Below are 24,140 nucleotides of genomic sequence, written 5' to 3' on the forward strand. Positions count from 1 at the left end.
AATCCCCTCAAAGCTTCCATTTTGAAGCATCTTATCTCCCACATAGCATTAGGTACCAAGATAAAACACCCTGAATTTGAACACCAGGGGTCCACTGAACAGTTTGATGCCCAATATGTATAGGTTTACCCAAGTATGTGGCATGTAGGGGCCCCAATGTGAACATACCCCCATATATACTGTCATTTCAGCTCCTGCAAAATCAACACATTTACATCATTATATGTGAGATAAAGCTACAAAAAAGTACGCTCACCCCAGAAAGCCATATATTTTTGGAAAGTACACATTCCCCCGAATCTAAAATGGGTACCCATGTCTTTCTACTCCAAAGTACCAAGCCGCACAGCTTTTCTAAATTTAGCAATTTTGATGACATTTCCAAAAATCCCCTCAAAGCTTCCATTTTGAAGCATCTTATCTCCCACATAGCATTAGGTACCAAGATAAAACACCCTGAATTTGAACACCAGGGGTCCACTGAACAGTTTGATGCCCAATATGTATAGGTTTACCCAAGTATGTGGCATGTAGGGGCCCCAATGTGAACATACCCCCATATATACTGTCATTTCTGTCATTTCAGCTCCTGCAAAATCAACACATTTACATCATTATATGTGAGATAAAGCTACAAAAAAGTACGCTCACCCCAGAAAGCCATATATTTTTGGAAAGTACACATTCCCCCGAATCTAAAATGGGTACCCATGTCTTTCTACTCCAAAGTACCAAGCCGCACAGCTTTTCTAAAGTTAGCAATTTTGATGACATTTCCAAAAATCCCCTCAAAGCTTCCATTTTGAAGCATCTTATCTCCCACATAGCATTAGGTACCAAGATAAAACACCCTGAATTTGAACGCCAGGGGTCCACTGAACAGTTTGATGCCCAATATGTATAGGTTTACCTAAGTATGTGGCATGTAGGGGCCCCAATGTGAACATACCCCCATATATACTGTCATTTCTGTCATTTCAGCTCCTGCAAAATCAACACATTTACATCATTATATGTGGGATAAAGCTACAAAAAAGTACGCTCACCCCAGAAAGTCATATATTTTTGGAAAGTACACATTCCCCCGAATCTAAAATGGGTACCCATGTCTTTCTACTCCAAAGTACCAAGCCGCACAGCTTTTCTAAAGTTAGCAATTTTGATGACATTTCCAAAAATCCCCTCAAAGCTTCCACTTTGCAGCATCTTATCTCCCACATAGTGTTAGGTACCAAGATAAAACACCCTAAATTTGAACGCCAGGGGTCCACTGAACAGTTTGATGCCCAATATGTATAGGTTTACCTAAGTATGTGGCATGTAGGGGCCCCAATGGGAACATACCCCCATATGATCTATCATTTCAGCTCCTGCAAAATCAACACATTTACATCCTTTATGTGGGATAATGCTACAAAAAAAGTACATTCACCCCAGAAAGCCATATATTTTTGGAAAATACACATCCCCCCGAATCTATAATGGGTAAATATTTCTTATTGCTACAAAGTACCAAGCTGTAAAGCTTTCCTAAGTTTGCAGATTTATATGACATTTCGAAAATCGCATAAAAATGTTGTAATTTGCCGCATTTATCTCTCACAATTTCTTGATAAAGATCAGATAAAGACAAATCACCCCAAAAAGGAACACCAGAGGTCTACTGAACAGTTTGATGCCCAATATGCATAGATATACCAAAGTCTGCGGTATGTACTGAACCCAAAATGAAAATAGCGCATAAGGATTTCTCGCCTGCCAGCTCAGCTTTTGCACACAGAGCCCCCTGTCAGTGTATTATGTGCCAAAACTTCCCCTAACCATACAGTGACCCCCACAAAACCATATATTTTTGGAAAGTACACATTCTGACAAATCCAACAAGGGTAAAGAGTCCTTTCTACACCAAAGTACCAATCTGCAGAGCTTTCCTAAAGTTATTGGTTTTTATGACATTTCAGAAAATCGCCTAAAAATGTTGCAATTTGCCGCATTTATCTCACACAATTTCTTGCGTACAAAGGCAAGTCACCCCAAATAGGAACACCAGAGGCCTACTGAACAGTTTGATGCCCAATATGCATAGATATACCAAAGTCTGCGGTATGTACTGAACCCTAAATGAAAATAGCGCATAAGGATTTCTCGCCTGCCAGCTCAGCTTTTGCACACAGAGCCCCCTGTCAGTGTATTATGTGCCAAAACTTCCCCTAACTATACAGATCCCCCACAAAACCATATATTTTTGGAAAGTACACATTCTGACAAATCCAACAAGGGTAAAGAGTCCTTTCTACACCAAAGTACCAATCTGCAGAGCTTTCCTAAAGTTATTGGTTTTTATGACATTTCAGAAAATCGCCTAAAAATGTTGCAATTTGCCGCATTTATCTCACACAATTTCTTGCGTACAAAGGCAAGTCACCCCAAATAGGAACACCAGAGGCCTACTGAACAGTTTGATGCCCAATATGCATAGATATACCAAAGTCTGCGGTATGTACTGAACCCTAAATGAAAATAGCGCATAAGGATTTCTCGCCTGCCAGCTCAGCTTTTGCACACAGAGCCCCCTGTCAGTGTATTATGTGCCAAAACTTCCCCTAACCATACAGTGACCCCCACAAAACCATATATTTTTGGAAAGTACACATTCTGACAAATCCAACAAGGGTAAAGAGTCCTTTCTACACCAAAGTACCAATCTGCAGAGCTTTCCTAAAGTTATTGGTTTTTATGACATTTCAGAAAATCGCCTAAAAATGTTGCAATTTGCCGCATTTATCTCACACAATTTCTTGCGTACAAAGGCAAGTCACCCCAAATAGGAACACCAGAGGCCTACTGAACAGTTTGATGCCCAATATGCATAGATATACCAAAGTCTGCGGTATGTACTGAACCCTAAATGAAAATAGCGCATAAGGATTTCTCGCCTGCCAGCTCAGCTTTTGCACACAGAGCCCCCTGTCAGTGTATTATGTGCCAAAACTTCCCCTAACTATACAGATCCCCCACAAAACCATATATTTTTGGAAAGTACACATTCTGACAAATCCAACAAGGGTAAAGAGTCCTTTCTACACCAAAGTACCAATCTGCAGAGCTTTCCTAAAGTTATTGGTTTTTATGACATTTCAGAAAATCGCCTAAAAATGTTGCAATTTGTCGCATTTATCTCACACAATTTCTTGCGTACAAAGGCAAGTCACCCCAAATAGGAACACCAGAGGCCTACTGAACAGTTTGATGCCCAATATGCATAGATATACCAAAGTCTGCGGTATGTACTGAACCCTAAATGAAAATAGCGCATAAGGATTTCTCGCCTGCCAGCTCAGCTTTTGCACACAGAGCCCCCTGTCAGTGTATTATGTGCCAAAACTTCCCCTAACTATACAGATCCCCCACAAAACCATATATTTTTGGAAAGTACACATTCTGACAAATCCAACAAGGGTAAAGAGTCCTTTCTACACCAAAGTACCAATCTGCAGAGCTTTCCTAAAGTTATTGGTTTTTATGACATTTCAGAAAATCGCCTAAAAATGTTGCAATTTGTCGCATTTATCTCACACAATTTCTTGCGTACAAAGGCAAGTCACCCCAAATAGGAACACCAGAGGCCTACTGAACAGTTTGATGCCCAATATGCATAGATATACCAAAGTCTGCAGTATGTACTGAACCCTAAATGAAAATAGCGCATAAGGATTTCTCGCCTGCCAGCTCAGCTTTTGCACACAGAGCCCCCTGTCAGTGTATTATGTGCCAAAACTTCCCCTAACTATACAGAGACCCCCACAAAACCATATATTTTTGGAAAGTACACATTCTGACAAATCCAACAAGGGTAAAGAGTCCTTTCTACACCAAAGTACCAAGCCGCAAAGCTTTCCTAAAGTTATCGGTTTTTATGACATTTCAGAAAATCGCCTAAAAATGTTGCAATTTGCCGCATTTATCGCACACAATTTCTTGCGTACAAAGGCAAGTCACCCCAAATAGGAACACCAGAGGCCTACTGAACAGTTTGATGCCCAATATGCATAGATATACCAAAGTCTGCGGTATGTACTGAACCCTAAATGAAAATAGCGCATAAGGATTTCTCGCCTGCCAGCTCAGCTTTTGCACACAGAGCCCCCTGTCAGTGTATTATGTGCCAAAACTTCCCCTAAGTATACAGATCCCCCACAAAACCATATATTTTTGGAAAGTACACATTCTGACAAATCCAACAAGGGTAAAGAGTCCTTTCTACACCAAAGTACCAATCTGCAGAGCTTTCCTAAAGTTATTGGTTTTTATGACTTTTCAGAAAATCGCCTAAAAATGTTGCAATTTGTCGCATTTATCTCACACAATTTCTTGCGTACAAAGGGAAGTCACCCCAAATAGGAACACCAGAGGCCTACTGAACAGTTTGATGCCCAATATGCATAGATATACCAAAGTCTGCAGTATGTACTGAACCCTAAATGAAAATAGCGCATAAGGATTTCTCGCCTGCCAGCTCAGCTTTTGCACACAGAGCCCCCTGTCAGTTTATTATGTGCCAAAACTTCCCCTAACTATACAGAGACCCCCAGAAAACCATATATTTTTGGAAAGTACACATTCTGACAAATCCAACAAGGGTAAAGAGTCCTTTCTACACCAAAGTACCAAGCCGCAAAGCTTTCCTAAAATTATCGGTTTTTATGACATTTCAGAAAATCGCCTAAAAATGTTGCAATTTGCTGCATTTATCTCACACAATTTCTTGCGTACAAAGGCAAGTCACCCCAAATAGGAACACCAGAGGCCTACTGAACAGTTTGATGCCCAATATGCATAGATATACCAAAGTCTGCGGTATGTACTGAACCCAAAATGAAAATAGCGCATAAGGATTTCTCGCCTGCCAGCTCAGCTTTTGCACACAGAGCCCCCTGTCAGTGTATTATGTGCAGTAACCCCCCCTAACTATACAGTGACCCCCAGAAAACCATATATTTTTGGAAAGTACACATTCTGATGAATTCAAAATAGGTAAAGTTATTTTTGTACACCAAAGTTACACCTGGCAAAGCTACGCTAAAAACAGATCAGGAACACTTATATAGGGATAAAATGTGATAAAACCACAAAAATTGTGCAAATCAGTGAAACAACAAAATAAGTTACATGACAGTGTAATTAGTGGCCAGAATATCTGATCCAATAGTTACGCTGCCAAAATAAACAGTTTTTAGGTAAAAGAAAATAAAAACAAAGTGGTAAAATGAAAAAAAAAAAAAAAAAAAGCAAAACAAAAAAAAACCAAAGTGTTTGTGTATACATGTGTGTACATGTGTAAAAGTTGTGTGATAGTGTGTAAGTGTGTATATGAGTGTAAATAAGTGTATAAAAGTGTGAAAAATGAAAAAAAAAAATAAAAAAAAAAATAAACAAAAGCTAAAATGTGTGCTGTAAGTGTGTGTAAATGTATGTAAGTGTGTATAAATGTATGTAAATGTGTGTATAAGTGTGTAAATGCAAGAAAAAAAAAACTCCTTACCTGTTCCTGAAGACCCGATCGCCTCCTTCCTCAGTTGGGCCGGCGCTGGGGGAGAGGGAGGAAGCAGGAAGCAGCAGACGCGATGCGATCGCGTCTGCTGCTTCCTGGAGGGTCCTGCGAGCGATCGGCTCGCAGGACCCTGATGACAGCCCCCCTGGCACATTGCCCAGGGGGGCTGTCATTGTTAGAAGCTCTCTGCAGCGGCAGCACATGCCGCCGCTGCAGAGAGCAGCGCTTAAACGCCAACGACGTATGAGACACGTCGTTGGCGTTTAAGCCCTTTTACTGCCAGCACGTATGCCATACGTGCTTGGCAGTAAAAGAGTTAAAGGACATGTAAACCCCACACACAAAAATGTAATAAGTGACAGCCTCTTTGAAATCTTTCAATACCTGCCACACTGGTTGTCTAGAGGTTAATAGTAAGGCTGCAACATCTCCTTAATCACTTAGATTTCCTTCTCCTCCTGTAACTCCTCCTCGCCCCCCCCCCCCTCCTCTTGGGAATTTGCTTTGATTTCTGGCTTGCCAGACATGCTCAGTTGTTCTAAAATCAGATTACTAAACATGCCCTCCAGTCTAGCAGCCAGTGAAGAGATGGCATTGCTGGTTCCCATAGAAACTCAGCTCAAGCTGTCTGCTTCAATTTTTTTCTCCTGAGCTCAGCTTTACCATTACAGTGCTCAAACAAAGCAGAACTTTTATCAGAGACAGTTGTGCCTATTTGAGCCTGTATTCTTGATGAAATGTATGCTGAATAAGGGTCTGTGTGTGTGTGTATGCTGTTTGCAGATTTAAATGTATCTGATGTATCAGAGGAAAAATGGCCACCGGGTGAAAGCTGCTATTTGCTTTAGGAAAATGTGAATTACCAGTGTTTATTGGACATTTTGTGCTTCTTTACTTTCTACTTTTGATGTCTCACTGGTCTAACAATATGACCCAGTAGTCTTCCAACACAACATCTGCATATTAGCTCTCAGTATTCCTGTTTTTGCATAATATCATGGTTTATCATTGGTGTTCCTTTGACTTTTGCAGCAATACCAATACTGTCCATATATTGTGTTCATGATTGACTGACTGTATCTGTTCTTTTCCTTTGAATATGTTGATTTGTCTTTCTTACTCTGCTTTATTTTATTTTTACGAAGACATAATTGTTAATTGTTTATATTTTTTAAGAAATTTGTCCAGGTTTTTGTTTACTTCATACCTCTGTATGTTCTTTGCTATTCTTACAGTACTAATGCCTTCACCTTTTATAGCTTAATTTCACTTTAACCACTATCAGGGGATATTTGGACTTACCTGCACTTTGGGCCTGTACACTTGGAACAGAGTTTATCTGCTGTATGCCTGTAATCCTTTGTCTAATGGAGCTGCACCCCTTGATTTGACATAGTGAACGTGTGGTAGCGATTAGCAATTTTATTTATTTATCCGTTTATGTACATGGTTAATGGGGTTGGCATTTTTATTATGGCATGGGATGGTCTGTAAGTAGTGCCCACAGTGGTGCGTAATTGGCTCAGTCTACATATGGTGCTGCATTTGGGACTGCCATGTCCCTGAATATTATGCTGATTTAATTCTGCCCTTGGGGTGTGGTTTTTATACACCTTTATTTGATCCCCTGTTGATTCCTAAAGTAGTGTACAGTGCATATTATACCCCCACTGTTTGCCAGCTTACGCTAAATGTTTGATCTATCTATGGCAGTGATCTCCAACCAGTGGCTCAGGGGCAACATGTTGCTCCCCATCCCCTTGGATGTTGCTCTCAGTGCCCCCAAACCAGGTAGTTATTTTTCAATTCCTGACTTGGGGGCAATCTTGTTTTGATTGAATAAAAACAAGATTTACTACCAAATAAAGCCCCCTGTAAGCAAATCGTGTACATAGAGGCTGCCTAATAGCCAATCTTAGCCCTTATTTGGCACCTCCATGAACTTTTATGGTGGTTGTGTTGCTCTCCAAGTTTTTTCACATTTGACTGTGGCTCATGAGTAAGAAAGGTTGGGGATCCCTGATCTATGAATTCTGGCTTGACTATATCTAACTAACAGGCTGGTGGCTGGTTGAATCAACTTGCTTTCATTTCAACTAAAAAGGGATAAGTATTCTTTACTAACTTTATCAAAACCATTGTGTTTTTTTACTGTTGGGTTTTATTTATTTTTTTCATAAGTAATTGTTGTTTTTGGAGCTAATTTACAAAGTTTGTGGGATCCATAGGCTTACAGCAGGTTACATTCCCTTGTAATTACCCTCAGCTTGAGGAGGGTGGGGTTTGATTAGTTCACCTTTACAGACTGCATAAATAGAACCACAGGCACTCCAGTGGAGCTTGCTCTGGTGGTAGGTGCTCTGTAAGTGATTGCTCTTTAAGTGGGACTCTGTAAGTGGAGTTATAAACTCAGGGAGTTAGTGGGGACTCTGTAAGTGGAGTTATAAACTCAGGGAGTTAGTGGGGACTCTGTAAGTGGAGTTATAAACTCAGGGAGTTAGTGGGGACTCTGTAAGTGGAGTTATAAACTCAGGGAGTTAAACACTAAGGGAGTTAAAAACAAGGTAAAACAAGGTATTTACTACAAGTCCTTACACCTATTTTTGTTTAACTGTTCTTGTAACTGGGAGAATGAGTGGTAGCAACATTGAAGGTCTGACACAGTGCACAGCCTGCCACATGTATGCAGTTGTGGAACAACAGTTCCAAAGTGCATACCTCTGTTGTGGATGTGAGCGAATTGCCACTTTAGAGGCTCGCGTTAGAGTCCTAGAGGAACACGTCGCAACACTGCGTTCAATCAACAATCTTGAGAGGGGTCTCTTGTTAACTGAACAAGAACTAGTGGGGTCAGATAGTAGGGGGGGAGGGGAGCAGCAAAAGGATGATAGGGCAGTAAGCTGGGTGACAGTTAGAAAATCTAGTGTGGGGAAAAGGAAAAGGGAGGCTGCTCCAGGGTTTGCGCATCCCAACAGATTTGCCAGATTGTGTGAAGAAGATGGGAGTGTGAACTCTGGATTGGCGGTTCTAGGTGAGGCTGATCTCTCTAACAGCCGGGAGACCAGTTTCACTAGTAGTGGTGGGGAGGAGAGCAGAGCTAGGCCTAAACAGATGGTGGTTATAGGGGATTCGATCATTAGGAAAGTGGACAGGGTAATCTGTCAAGCGGATCGCTTCAACCGGACAGTTTGCTGTCTTCCTGGTGCCAGGGTTCGGCATGTGGTTGATCGGGTTGACACATTATTGGGAGGGGCTGGGCATGACCCGGCTGTCTTGGTACATATCGGTACTAACGACAAAATGAACGGTAGGTGGGGGACTTTAAAGAGTGAGTTCAGGGATCTAGGCTCTAAGATTAGGCAAAGGTCCTCCAATGTCATTTTTTCGGAAATTTTGCCGGTGCCACGTGCAAGTTTAGGGAGACAGCGGGAGCTTAGGGAGCTAAATGCGTGGCTAAAGTCTTGGTGTAGGAAGGAAGGGTTTGGGTTCCTAGAGCACTGGGCTGACTTTTCCTTGGGGTACAATCTATACAGCCCTGACGGATTGCACCTCAATGGAAGGGGGTCTGCTGTGCTAGGGGAGAGAATGGTTAAGAGGTTGGAGGAGTGTTTAAACTAGACAAGGGGGGGGTGGGTGAGCTAGAATTCCATGGGAAAATTAGTGTAGACGGGGTAGGGGGACTAGCAAAGGGTTGTGGGGGAGGAGTGAGGGGGGCATATAGTTTATCAGATAAGGAGCTTCCGTTACAAGGAAAGCAGTCTCATAATTGCCTTAGCTCTAATTCTCCCTTAGCTAATGTAAACATCAGAGGGAGAAGTAATAATCTCCGCTGCATGCTGGCTAATGCGCGTAGCTTGTCGGGTAAATTAGGGGAGCTGCAAGCTATTGCATGTATTGAAAATTATGATTTAATAGGTATCACCGAGACCTGGTGGGATGATAAATGCGACTGGGCTGTGAATTTAAATGGTTATACACTTTTTAGGAGGGACAGAGAGATTAAAAAGGGTGGAGGGGTTTGTCTTTACGTAAAGTCAGACTTAAAGCCATGTAATAAAGACATTACCAATGAAAACGTCGAATCTCTTTGGGTAGAAATTTCAGTAGGGCTGAAGGTCACAAAGAAAATGATCATTGGTGTATGTTATAAACCACCCCGTATAGATGAGGGGGATGAGGCCCAGCTATTGTTGCAAATGGAGGAGGCTTCAAAACTGGGTCAAGTTGTTGTTATGGGGGACTTTAATTATCCGGACATTGACTGGAGTAATGGGGTGGCTAAGTCAGAAAAAGCTAGTAGGTTTGTAAATATGCTAAATGACAACTTTTTATTTCAGGCAGTTCAAGAACCCACTAGGAATGACGCTATTTTGGACCTGGTGATTTCTAATAATAATGAACTTATCTCTAACATTTGTGTGGGTGAGCATTTGGGGAACAGTGATCACAACATGGTCTCCTTTGAGATAATGCTGCAGAGACAGCTCTATAAGGGAGTAACTAAAACACTCAATTTTAGACGTGCAGACTTTGCCAGTATAAGGGCATCTCTGCAATGTGTCAACTGGGAAAGGCTTTTCATGGGGTTAGACACAGAAGGAAAATGGAACATCTTTAAAACATTGCTTTGTAGGTATACACAACAGTATATCCCCCTAGTAAGCAAGGAGAGGCATCGCAAAGCAAAACCTTTATGGCTGAATAAAACTGTTATTGTCGAGGTTGGTAAGAAAAAACGTGCTTTTAGGGCATTCAAGTTAGCTGGGACAGCGGAAACTTTCATCAGGTACAAGGAAGCAAATAAAGCATGTAAAAAAGCTATCAGGCAAGCTAAAATAGAGATGGAAAGGGATATTGCAGCTAGGAGTAAAAAGAATCCAAAATTATTTTTTAATTATGTGAATAGTAAAAAAATGAAGCAAGAAGGGGTGGGAACTTTATTATCACGGGGGGGTACGTTGGTTGATGAAAACGGGGAAAAAGCTGAAATTTTGAACTCTTATTTTTCATCTGTCTATACATCTGAGGAGCCAGATAATGAAGGCTTCCCTTGTAATATGCCCAGTTCTAGTAATTTAGCTACTGACGCATGGGTCACTCGGGAGGAAATTCAAAAGAGACTTGAACATGTAAAGGTAAACAAAGGTCCAGGGCCGGATGGGATTCATCCCAGGGTATTAAATGAGCTGAGCGCTGTGATTGCCAAACCTCTTCACTTAATTTTTCAGGATTCATTGAGGTCTGGCATGGTGCCAAGAGACTGGCGGATTGCTAATGTGGTGCCGTTATTTAAAAAGGGATCCCGTTCTCAGCCTGAAAACTATAGGCCTGTTAGTCTGACATCAGTAGTAGGAAAACTTTTGGAAGGGGTAATAAGGGATAGGGTACTTGAATACATTGCAGTTCACAATACTATTAGTTTGTGCCAGCATGGTTTTATGCGTAACAGATCTTGCCAGACTAATTTAGTCGCCTTTTATGAGGAGGTGAGCAGGAACCTTGATGCTGGAATGGCAGTTGATGTCATCTACTTGGACTTTGCTAAAGCGTTTGATACAGTACCTCACAGAAGGTTAATGATCAAATTAAGGAATATTGGCCTAGAACATAATATTTGTAATTGGATAGAGAACTGGCTGAAGGATAGAGTACAAAGAGTGGTTGTAAATGGAACATTTTCTAATTGGACCAGTGTGGTTAGTGGAGTACCGCAGGGGTCAGTCCTTGGGCCTTTGCTGTTTAACTTGTTTATTAATGACCTGGAGGTGGGCATAGACAGTACTGTTTCTATTTTTGCTGATGACACTAAATTGTGCAAAACTATAAGTTCCATGCAGGATGCTGCCGCTTTGCAGAGCGATTTGACAAAATTAGATAACTGGGCAGCAAACTGGAAAATGAGGTTCAATGTTGATAAGTGCAAAGTTATGCACTTTGGTAGAAATAATATAAACGCAAACTATCTACTGAATGGTAGTGTGTTGGGGGTATCCTTAATGGAGAAGGATCTGGGGGTTTTTGTTGATAACCAGTTGTCTAATTCCAGGCAGTGTCATTCTGTGGCTACTAAAGCAAATAAAGTGCTGTCTTTTGTATAAAAAAGGGCATTGACTCAAGGGATGAGAACATAATTTTGCCCCTTTATAGGTCCCTGGTAAGGCCTCACCTTGAGTATGCAGTGCAGTTTTGGGCTCCAGTCCTTAAGAAGAATATTAATGAGCTGGAGAGAGTGCAGAGACGTGCAACTAAACTGGTTAAGGGGATGGAAGATTTAAACTATGAGGTTAGACTGTCGAGGTTGGGGTTGTTTTCTCTGGAAAAGAGGCGCTTGCGAGGGGACATGATTACTCTGTACAAGTACATTAGAGGGGATTATAGGCAGTTGGGGGATGTTCTTTTTTCCCATAAAAACAATCAACGCACCAGAGGTCACCCCTTTAGATTAGAGGAAAGGAGTTTCCATTTGAAGCAGCGTAGGTGGTTTTTCACGGTGAGGGCAGTGAGGTTATGGAATGCCCTTCCTAGTGATGTGGTAATGGCAGATTCTGTTAATGCCTTTAAGAGGGGCCTGGATGAGTTCTTGATCAATCAGAATATCCAAGGCTATTGTGATACTAATATCTACAGTTAGTACTAGTGGTTGTATTTATAGTTTATGTATGTGAGTGTATAGATTGGAAGGTGTGGGTTAGGTGTGCTGGGTTTACTTGGATGGGTTGAACTTGATGGACACAGGTCTTTTTTGAACCCTATGTAACTATGTATATCTGTGCCAGTGAGTTGCGAACCTAGCCGCCTTGCAGGTCCTTCCATTTCTTTATTTCATTTATTTGCACCCTCTATATGAGGCGCGCTCTCCACACCACTCGGTTTCTCTTTGGTTACTGTCATGGCAACGGCAATGCATTTGGCTCCGCGTGATGACGTCTTCACTTACCGGTTTGGTGGGCTTCAGGCTGTGATAACTGTGTCCTGAAGCAGATTAAGCAATAAAGCCCTTTGATTCACATTTCCAACCCGATTTGAAATAAAAGAATCTACTTTGGGTATGACTTTCCCTGCGTGTTAGATGCTATCTTGTTCTGCACCAATTGATCCTCTGGTTTTGTTACACTTTTGACCACTACTGAAAAGCTACATTTATTTCTATTACCTGTTACTGTTACACTTAATGGTTGCATTTGTGAGACTTTGGCTATCGTTTCAACTTATCAGTGATAAGCAACAATAAGTTTTGGTATCCTTTTCTTTTTTATTTGATTTCTGCTAACTACATTGTTTATACTCTTATATCACTTGTATACAGAGGTTGCTATGGTTGTGGCCACTATGTTTTGGTGCCCTTTTTTGCAGTGGGGTATTTAAGGGGGTTGTTTGTACAGTCTTTTGGTTTGTCCCTGAGGAAGCGCACTGTTAATGCTTGAAATGGCGGATCTTTTTCAATAAACACATTGGTTTTTTTTAAGTCATACATACATACGTACATAATTATATACATTTATATAATGGCTGTATAGGTAATCTTATCATTTCTGAAAGGGAACCTATGACTAAAACATTTCCCCCACTGTAGGTGCAGGCTAATAAAGCTTGCACTCCAGCTGGGGGAAACAATAATATTTTTCTAAAACAAATTTCCTCCCTAGCGCTATGCTGCCCTGGGCAGCAAGGTTTGCTGAAGTTCAAGCACAAATTGAGTGAGTATTCAGTCATGTCACAGCCATGCATATCATTAGCAAGTTGGTGCACTTGCTCACACTATCACTGTTGAGAGGAATATTTCACGTAAAACAACTGCCTTTTCTCACTTCCCAATCCCCTTGTATCTATGCAGAGAATTCAGAATGTGTCAGTATTTTTGAAGGCAGCCATCTTAGCCATGTCATTTCTGGGAAAAGATGCTGCAAAGATTGTGGCAACAGAGGTGCTTCCAATCTCCCTGTTCTTTGCCAATAAAACAGGGTTGGAGTAACTTTCCTGTGAAAACAATGTAGTTCTGTAGTGGTCTGCTTGTTATGCTCGCATGGAAACTTTATGATGATAACCATCAGTGGTGGGAAAGCTTTTGGAAGGGGTAATAAGGGATAGGATACTTGAACACATCACAAATCACAATACTGTAAGTTTTATGCATAACAGATCATGCCAGACTAATTTAATTTCCTTTTATGAGGAGGTGAGCAGGAACATTGATGCTGGAATGGCAGTGGGTGTCATTTTGCTAAAGCTTTTCATACAGTACCTCACAGAAAGTTAATGATACAATGGAGGAAAATTGGCCTAGAACATAATATTTGAACTTGGATAGAAAACTGGCATTACAAGTGGTATAAGTGGTGGTAAACGTAACATTTTCTAATTGGGCCAGGGGTCAGTCCTAGGTCCTTTGCTTTTTAACTTGTTTATTAATGACCAGGAGGTGGGTATAGAAAGTCCTGTTTCTATTTTTGCTGACAATACTAAATTGTGCAAAACTATAAGTTCCATGCAGGATGCTGCCACTATGCAGAGTGATTTGATTAAATTGGAAAACTGGGCAGCAAAATGGAAAATGAGGTTCAATGTGGACAAGTGCAAAGTTATAAGATAAATGCAAGCTATCTACTAAATGGTAGTGTTTTGGGGATATATTTAATGGAGAAGGATCTGAGGTTCTTGTATAAAAAGGGCATTGACTTAAAGGATGAAAATATAATTTTGCCTCTTTATAGGTCTCTGGTAAGGCCTCTCATAAAAAATTCATCACACTTGTATAAAACCTTGAAGAAATGCATGTGTGTTGGGATCTATGACCTCTTTCGCACAGGCTTTAAAACTTTGAGATTGTAGTCGATAATCTAAAATACAGAAAGAAAAATATTATATTTTAGCACACGGGGTGATGTCTTAAAGGGGTTGTCCACCTTTTTTCACTGCTACTCAAAAAATGATAGATTATGTTCCCCTGAGTATGATTATGTGTGTCATGCAAAGACTGTATCTGTAGGGTCCATTCATGAAACCACAATTTTTTTTCAGAAAAAAAATCATATTTTTTTCTAACTTATAGAAATTTTCGTTATGTCCACAATATTTTCGTTAAAATTCATGACTTTTTCATGGTTTTCGTTAACTTCCACGAAAAAGTAGTATTTTTCACAAGGACTACTACCATTACGGAATTGATTCAAGCTTTGGTATCGTGACTATCTTTTGGCCACGTTGGATCTGTAGAGTGCCATTGAATCCTATGGAAGGCTTCCAAAGTCACACATTGAAGTTTCAAAGCCAGAAAGGTTTTTGCCCCATTTACGATCACTCGGATCCAAAAATATTGTGATTTTCGGATCGCAACCACAATATTTTTGTACAACCAGGAAAATAATTTTCGTGACATTTTTGCACATCAGAAATTATCATGGTTACTTCCGAATTTTTTTCAATCATGCTTTTAATCACACAAAATTTGTGGTTTCAGAATAGCTGCAGTTCACTCAAAAAACGTTTTCAGGGAGGAGGAGTGTTTGTTCTCTGCAGTGTAAGTCACGTGAGCTCCCTCCCACTCAGCAGGAGACAGCAGCAACAGGTATCATGCATGTAACTTTAGCAGCCAATCAGAGGAGAGGTAGGAAGAAAAAGACAGGAAGCAGACATGCACAGTAGCCTTAGAAGCTCCTACTGCCAGTAGTCAGCAGAAAGGGGTCGGCGACCCCCTCCACTGGTGCCTCCACTGACTCCTGCCCTATACAGAAATCTTCAGGTAATTTTCTCTAAAACAGTAAACATTTTCTTAAAGAGATACATTACATATTTTATTAAAAAGACCTAATCTGCTAAAGTAACGTCATTTATGTGAAGGTAAACCACCCCTTTAACTATTACCTGATCTTGTATGGTTCTACAGTAGTATTTGTAAACTGTACACCATTAAGATATTTGCATAATATACCCCAATATACAAACATCTCTTTAGTCAGGGCCATCAGCTTTATGTAAAGCATAATAAGTAAGACACATAAGATAAACTGTGAGGACACTTAGGACATCCAATTTACAGGATGGCAGTGGTTACTAATTTTATTCTTGGTGTCCCAGAAGCATCATCACTTGTAGTCTTATCCATTTACATCACTCTGCTTTGTGAAACCTGCATCTTCATCCCATATTATATACCTGTTTGATTCCTAAGTCTCTTTAAAGCAGAATCTTGCCATTCCGATACATTTTTTTGTATTTTTTTTCCAACGATCCAGAGTCACAAGAGTAACATGCACAGGCTGTGTTAAGAAGAGGAACATTTACATGGTGTAATGCAAATACACAGTATAACGTGGTGGCCCCATACTGAGGGCATTTTCTTTTGTCAGTACATAGTGCTTAAATATTTAATTGAATAAAAATAAAATCACCATTTCTTTAATATCATGCACAACACAATCTCATTGATTTAGTCATTTTTATACAAAAATAACAGTGCTTATTTTGCCAGTTACTCGAAAAAAAAAGTTTGAAACCCAAGTTTAATAAGGCATGCTCTTTCTAGGGAAAAGATGGAAGTATACAGGCTTATGGATAATGGTTTAAATGATGAATGTCTATATGTAAGGTAATTAATGGTATAGGTAATATTAATCAATACAGCCATGCTGTAAAATGTGTGAGAATGGGCTCTGCAATTTTAGGGATTTTATACTGGGTATGTAAATTACAATTTTATAAAATCTTGGAAGTCCATTAGCATTTTTATCTCCACTAAAACAGGCTTATCTGACATGATCCACTTACCAATGCTGTATTAAATATGTCAGCCTTTGTGACAGAATCAAGAAGGAAAAAAACTCTTTGGCCTACTAACATGAATGTAAAAATTATAACTGGATATTTTGTTTCACTATAGAATTATAAAATCTAATATGGTCAGTTTAACGTTCAAGGTTAAATATTTTGCTGGGAAATACTATACCACTAAACCAGTATTAGCAGCCATTAAAATTTAGTGTACTAATACGAGATCACAGTATTATAGACTATCTTGCATCCTAAATATTGAACATAAAAGCAAGACAGTACGTTTGAGGAATATATAATTGTACAGCTCACCTCCTGTTAAGTGTGACCAAACTTCTTTGCAAGACTAGATAAGAGCTAAATGTAATCCATACTGATACCAATTTAATCATTTACATATCAAGTTTAGTAACATGGCACAGCAGCACTATTTGAAATTCTTGCAGCAATCAAACTTCTTGTGTATGCCATAAGCGTTAACAGAACAGTAACACCAAAAAATTTAAAGTGCATAAAAATAATAAACACATTATGTACTATTGCCCTGCACTGGTAAAGGTTGCATATCTGCTTCAGAAACCCTACTACAGTTTATACAATGTTGCTGTGCAGCCATTCAAGCTGTGTAGATTCCAATTGTATTTTTAGAGCTTATCTGTTATCTGCTAAACTCTTGCCTTTTCTCCTGTAAGGCTAATGTCCCATGGCGAGATTTAGTCGCTGTGATTTTTAAAAAGAGTTCCTTTTCCTAACAAGTGATTACTAGAGATTTCCACTACGGAGTGATTCTATATCCCACAAATCCAGGTGTCATATTCCCTGCCCACAATTAGGAATTACATTCTGTGCAATTTGGAAATCGCAGCGACTTCCTGCTCAGTGGGTTTTACTTTCAGTGATTCCAATAATTTTGAATGACAAAGCTTTCTTTGTAAAATCGCTTGAAAACGGGTCTCATAGCTATTCAGAGCAATAGGTGATTTGAAGTTGTATTGTCTGTTTAGGTACTGGCGATTTATATTCTTCTCTATGTAGAGACAAAACGAGCAACTTGTTGCTCAAACTCCTGTGGGACATGAGCCTTACTCTTGCCTTTTCTGTTTTCTAGCTTGAATGGCTGCCCCCGTGGCTACACAGCAGCTTTCTTTATATAAGCTATAGTTGTGTTTCTAAAGCAAACATACAACTTTTACCAGCGCAGGGCATCAGTGTATTATATTTTATTTTTACATTTTTTGGTGTTACTGTTCCTTTAAAAAAGGCAGTTGTTCAACATGAATTCAATAAATAGGGCATGTTTTAATCGTAAAAAAATCTACTGTTTTTGTTATTTGGTAAATAGGGAAACTGAAACTACTCCATGTTTCATTACTGTGAAGTATAAATTAAGATACCAGTGCACAAATTACCCCTCTGCATAATGGATTCCTGCTAACAAAAATGAAATGGAGGACATTTGTATAGTGGTAATCTAAATCTTATCATCTGCTTTGCAAGGACGAAACATGGAGTAATTTTAATTTCTCTGTTTGTCCAGTTTAACTCAAGAAATAACAAAAAACAGATTTTTTTACACTCATGGTTAACAAGTTGGTATACTGCCTCTTTAGCTAGGACTTACTCTTTCAACTGCTATGAAATTTCTTTTGGAAGGCTTAGTATTGGAATGTTGAAAGATTTAGGGGGGTGGGGTTCTGTTGGTGATTCTACAGAATAAACACAGCTCCTTCAGAAGTACTCCATGTGCACTCTTATAAGGCAAGTACAATGCACAGGAGACCACAACATGCTTCCTGATGAACATGGCACATATATGTAAGACTAACATTTGTTTGCCTAAGTCACTTCAAAAACACTCACTGGATAGTTTATGGCATTTAGCATAAAAGTGTTTCGGGCATTTAAGCACTTAAAGGGCTACTGAAACATCAAAACGAAATAACTTGACAAAAATGATGTTATTTCGAACTCCCCCCAAAAAAGCAGGTTTGCAATTTTTTATGCAACATCAGAAAGAAACAGATAAACTATCCTACATAAAAAAAATCTGCAAAGTTAAAGCATAAACTGAAGGCAGGTCTTATTTGATACTCATGTCTTTGTGTGTGTATATGCAAACACAGACTAACAGAATATGTAAGTATAAAACATTTCCGTGTGACTTCTCACAAATATTAGCATAGAGCTGCCAGGTATAAGAAATTAAAACAATATTTTTTTCTACTGGACCAAGCTACCTGGATGATTGTCAAGAGCCCATAGCAACTCAGCATTCATTATACCACTCATGTCATACACCAAAAACCTAAATATTCAGAAACCAAAGGGAAAAAAATGTGCAAAGCATATCTGCTATTCTTGCAAAAAGCTATATCTCACCCACACACTCTAAGGACCCTATTTATGATTGCTCAAGCAATCTGAACTTCAAAGGCTAGCTGATATTCTTCTTTTATGCCTACAGCAGTATTTTGTCTTTATGCAGCAAATTTTATATCAAACTGCACCAGTTAATTGCCTTTCTGCAATAATTATGTGCAAATAATGTCATATGTGGAACTTGACTAAAAAAATATTTTAATGTTCAAATTTTCTAGGTGAGCTAAAAAATGATTTTGTTATATGCTCTGAGCAAAGACACTAACATTAAGTTAAAGGACATGTAAACCCTACATTTTCCTACCGTGTATCTAAGTTGGGCACATCTCCCCCACTTATACAACATCATTTGTACTGGATATATCCCCTCCATTTTACAGTGCAATGACATTTTCCTAAAACAAATAGCTGCTTTCACCCCACAGCCATTTTCCCTATGACATCATCAGTGAGATTTACATTTGCAAACAGCACATGTGCGCTGTAAAATTCATGCAATGAAGAATGTAGGCTTTCACAGTGAGAACTTACTTTGATAAAAAGTTATGCTTGGATTGAACACTGTAATCGAGAAAGAAGAGTGGGTTAGAGGAGAAGGAATCCTAAGTGATTTAGAGGATGCAGCAGTCTTACTAGCAACCCAGGAGTGGCAGGTGTTTAAAGATTTGAAAGAGGCTGTTCATGGATTACATTTTTTTTGTGGGGGGTTTACATGTCCTTTAAAGCCTGGAATGATTAATATGGTACATAAGGTGCGCCTTATAATGATAGCTGAGTTATATAGCTTTAAAAAACTACAGGCAAGTTTCTTAATATTCCAAAATTAACTTGTGCTCAATTCTTGCATCTAAAATACCTTTGGGAGAAACTTTGTTTTTCAGAAATGATGGATTTTTGCCTCTGGTAACAAAGACACAGCCATTAACATGAGTCCTTAGTAGCTAAAGCTTCTTCTGGATCAAGATAACTGACAGTGGCAGCACTTCATGGCCCCAGTGTTAAGGAACACTTAAAAATAGATGTGCTGGGATAGTAACAAGGCACCAACCATAAGCTCCAATGGCCACCACAACTTTGTTGAAACCAAGCTTTATACATGGCTAAGCAAAAACACAGCAGCAGTAGTACCAGCCACTAGCATGACAAGCAATCTGATGTAGCAGGAATCTGCAACCTAAAAATCATAATGTTTTTGAAAGCCAAATAAAGTAGCTAAATATTTCAACTTACAAATTCATGCCAATATAAAGAACTCTGTATAGCTACAAAAATGTTCTGTGTTATGTTGTTTGCAAAGTAGAAACACATGGTGTGTACAACAATCTGAATAATTCAAAATTATGAAAAAGGCAAACAAAGGTGCAATTTAACTGTTTCATCTGCCTTTTCAATGAGAACATGTAAACAGAAAAATAAGCACACAAATTGGACCTACCAATGCTTCTATGTATAGGTATAAGACAAAAATGCAATACAGCACTCCCACCCAAACATGTAAAAATCTCATATTCATTAGCCCTCTTTCAGAAACAGTGATTATAAACTAGATACTGTATTATGTATATATATATATATATATATATATATATGTGTATGTGTATATATATATATATATATATATGGGATCTGTTATGTAGAAACCCGTTATCCAGAAAACCCTGAAATATGGGAAGGCCTTCTCCAACAATCAGTTTTAAGGAAATGCTTCTATTGCATTAATGTATTTTTGACCGATTTCTATTTTCTTATAAAAAATAGTACAGTGCCTTGTACTTGACCAAATATATCCATGTTTGTGGCAAAACAATCCTTTTTTTTTTTTTAATTTCTACATTTTTTTTTAGTAGACCTATAGATTGGTGATCAAAATTACAAACTGTTCTCTTATCCGCAGAATAAAAAACTGGTTTCAAGTATTCTAGATAACAGATCCCAAACACATTATATGTATATATATATATATACAAGAATTTTACATATATGCATTTAATCTGGCAGTGTAGCCATCCATTCAGTAAACACACTTATGCCCCTCTTCTATGTCCTTTCTCCAATGTCCGTGAACAATAGATTCCAAAAGGCAGAGATGCCAGCTAGGCTATCAAAATGGCACAGCTTTTATTCCTTGGTATCAGGAGAAATTCGGCATTTGTATAGCTCCACAAGTCAGCTCAGCTGAAGAAAAAGTCTTACAGGTGGAAGACAGGTTCAGCAGGCATAGCGCCTGTGTGAAGCAGTAGGTGGTGGCACACTTTGGTTAATAAAACCGTTCCCTTCATGGTGGCACTTGCAGATGTTGGGAGGCAGAAGATGAGGCATGGGGGTTGTTGTTGATTTTGGATGAACAAGCAGGACACAGAGTTTAAAATACTTGGAAAGGGAAATTGTGTTTTTAAACATGCCAACACAGAAGACAAGGGAACAGTAGGTTAAAGGGACAGACAAAATATGCCCTGCATTTTTTTTACCATAATAAGAAGTATCTGTGCATATGATAAAAACCTTACTATATGATCAAATATTTATGTAGCGCAGAAAGGAACATATTTTGCGTTAATATATGCAGCATGTAAATGCATGATTAAGACATAAGTGAGAAATGCGATTTATTTTTCTAAATGCATTTATGGCTGTGTATTTAACTTGTAGTGTTACTATTGGCAGAGACTTTGTTCATGCTTTTAATAAATGAACAGCTCTACTCCACTTATGGCTGTACAGACTGAGATTTGATCTTTGGATGACCATTATCTGTGGCGCTAAACTTTTATCCTATTGTATTGCTACACACAGAATTGTGTTAATAGGTATATGGACAAATACAAAATATAGGAAGATACCATAATAGAATCTATGGGTCTAAAAAGTGTAGATTATGGAAACTATGTGCGTATGGCTTTATGGATAATTTGCATTATTCTGTAGTTAATTTGTAAGAGTTTTTTTGTCAGACGGTTTTTGTTAGTGTTTGAAAAAGTAGAATTTAGGAACATTTTGTTGTATGAAGTGGTGACTGTAGTAGTAAGATGGGATGGGGCAGGAAAAAACCAGGACAGCTGCAGAAGAAAAGGTGACCATGTCCAGATGCCCATCTTCAGGAGTTTCATTTAACACTGGCGTCAGATGGAGGTTTCCATGCTATGCAATGGGCTATCAGATAGAGACACTGTGATATCCAATGCATGTGGGTCAACAGAAGAATTGTTGTTGTGATTATGGGTTTGATCTTTATGCGCCTTTGAGAGACCCTTAGATTCCTCACCCTCGCTGTCGCTGTCTTCGAATTGGGGGGCAGGTCCTGCCTCCCGTGGAGTGAACTCTGGGTGGGTCATGAAGCTATGGATGGCACTGCGGATCTGTGGCTTCTCTAGCCCCTCGTAGAGAGAGCTTCGGAACGCATTCACAACTTTAATCTGTTCCAAAAGAACCAGAAAGAGTGAGAATTTTGGAAGCAGTAGTGTGTGTGATACTACTTGAAGGAAAAGAAAGTAAGAGAGGAAACGTGAAGAATAAATTCAGTATTGTGTGACAAGAAACTAGAAGATAAAAGATATATAAGGAAGAATGACAGAAACTAGAGCTCACAAGATAAAAATATATATATATAGTATAAAACTGAATAAGATTTACATTCATAGCTTCTTTGGTCTGAGAATGCGATCCAAAAGCGTAATTATACATTACCGATAGAGGGTGGTTTTAATTCCCCTAAGCAAAAGCTGAATTAATGAATATGAATGTTCCCTTTAGTTTTAGCAACAACCAGTTTTGAAGGCAGCTATATCTTGACTTCTTTCAAGTTTTTAAGTACAAAAATGAACAATGGATCGTCTCAGAGCAAAAACAGAAACCTTGCAAAACAAGACCCATTATGTATATGAATAAATAAAAAAAAGGAAAAATACTAAAATAAAATATAAAGATGCCAGATCTCACTCTTTATACCCCAATATTAAAATACATCTTCTGTGCACTGGAAACACAATGCATATTACACAAACATCTTTGGTATTCAATTTCCAGAAAAAGTAATACTAAAGTTGCAGCCCCACTCAGCTATGAAATGAATATTATTCACATAATGCAGCATATATCTATCTACCTTAGATTTATAGGACAAGAAATAGAATAATTTACTGTGAAATCCAAGAAAAAGCGAGACCAAAAGGCCACATCACCTCACTTGCTTTTATAATCATAACAGCAACATAAGAGATGCATTTTTAATTAAAACAAACAAAACAGGAGGGTACATGCTTTTTCGTTCTTTTCAATTTTATCACAAGAGGGTCTGCACCTTTAATCTAAATGTCATATTTCACATCAATAATCATAATTCAGATAAGAAGCAGACATGCACACTCAGACATGCATGCATCCACTGCAGGCATTGTGACATTTCATGCAGACATTCTGCTGAAAGCTAAAACAACAGTCAGTTGGAAGCTTAATAATTAATATAGATTTTAAATAACTGTTAATTTGGATAACGAATATGTTTAAAGACACATTTCATTGAATTATAAAACATCATTGTACATTTATGTCTGTCAGTTTGTCAATGCAAATGTATTGTTTTTTATTTTAAAAAGGGTTGCAAATGGGTTAAAAGTAAGACACATTTTTATTGTTAGTTGCTAGGTATTCTGTGATTTACTAACCCATTACCCAGAATGATCCAATCAGTAGCAATTCCCCATAATGTATTGTATATATTAGAAAAATTTATTAACTAAAGTAGTCAAAATATTGCTGCTTGTAGAATGGAAATTACTTTCATTTCACTCTAGCCCCTTTTTCAAGACAGACTTTTAATGACTATACATAGAATTATCAATAATGATTCAACTGATCAAAAGGTAGTCACTGGCGTCTTGTCTTTAATGATTATCTTCTAACTCCTCGCTCCTTTATCACTTTCCCATTCTTCTGCAACACTTTTTTAACTTATTTTTTCATCTCTCCATTTTACATTTCCATTCTTCATTTTTCTCTTCCTCTTTATTTATCCCATTCTCCCCCTTCTACTGTCACTTTCTCTTTTTATTTTTTTTTATTACATAAGTTTATATTAACAATGTGCTATAAGTGTTAGGGCTCTGGCACACGAGGAGATTTGTCGCCTGCGTTTTTTCCCCCTGGCGCTTTGGCGACAAGTCGCCACAACAATACCCACGAAGAGATTTCATGCGAGTTGATCTCCAGGCGATCTGCTACCCATGGTACACTCAACAGTTAACCCCCCCTCATGTTTACTCAAGTCGCTCAGAAAAGGGTCTGTGTGCGATTTGAAACAGCAGGCGATTTGAAGTAGCCTCGTATGTTTTGAGGCTGGCGATTTCCATTGATTTAGCATTGGCGTCTTGTCGCTCGTCTTGTCGCCAAATCGCTCTTTTAAAAATCACCGGCAACAAATCTCCTCGTGTACCAGAGCCCTTACAGC

The 24,140-nt window shown here is 38.8% G+C and overlaps 1 protein-coding gene across 7 annotated transcripts in view; it reads right to left on the reverse strand.

Moving 5' to 3' along the window:
• Positions 1–15,743: 15,743 nt before the first annotated feature.
• Positions 15,744–24,140, reverse strand: part of LOC100488346 (plasma membrane calcium-transporting ATPase 4) — a 145,188-nt gene continuing 136,791 nt past the window's right edge. For all 7 annotated transcript variants that reach the window (XM_018091532.2, XM_031896858.1, XM_002932973.5 and 4 more), the window contains one exon: positions 15,744–22,110. In XM_018091532.2, coding sequence (XP_017947021.1) covers positions 22,106–22,110 — 5 coding nt within the window. In that variant the 3' untranslated portion in view covers positions 15,744–22,105. The remainder of the gene's footprint in view (positions 22,111–24,140) is intronic.

The sequence above is a fragment of the Xenopus tropicalis genome, chromosome 2 (genome assembly GCF_000004195.4).
Source record: "Xenopus tropicalis strain Nigerian chromosome 2, UCB_Xtro_10.0, whole genome shotgun sequence".
Lineage (NCBI taxonomy): Eukaryota > Metazoa > Chordata > Amphibia > Anura > Pipidae > Xenopus > Xenopus tropicalis.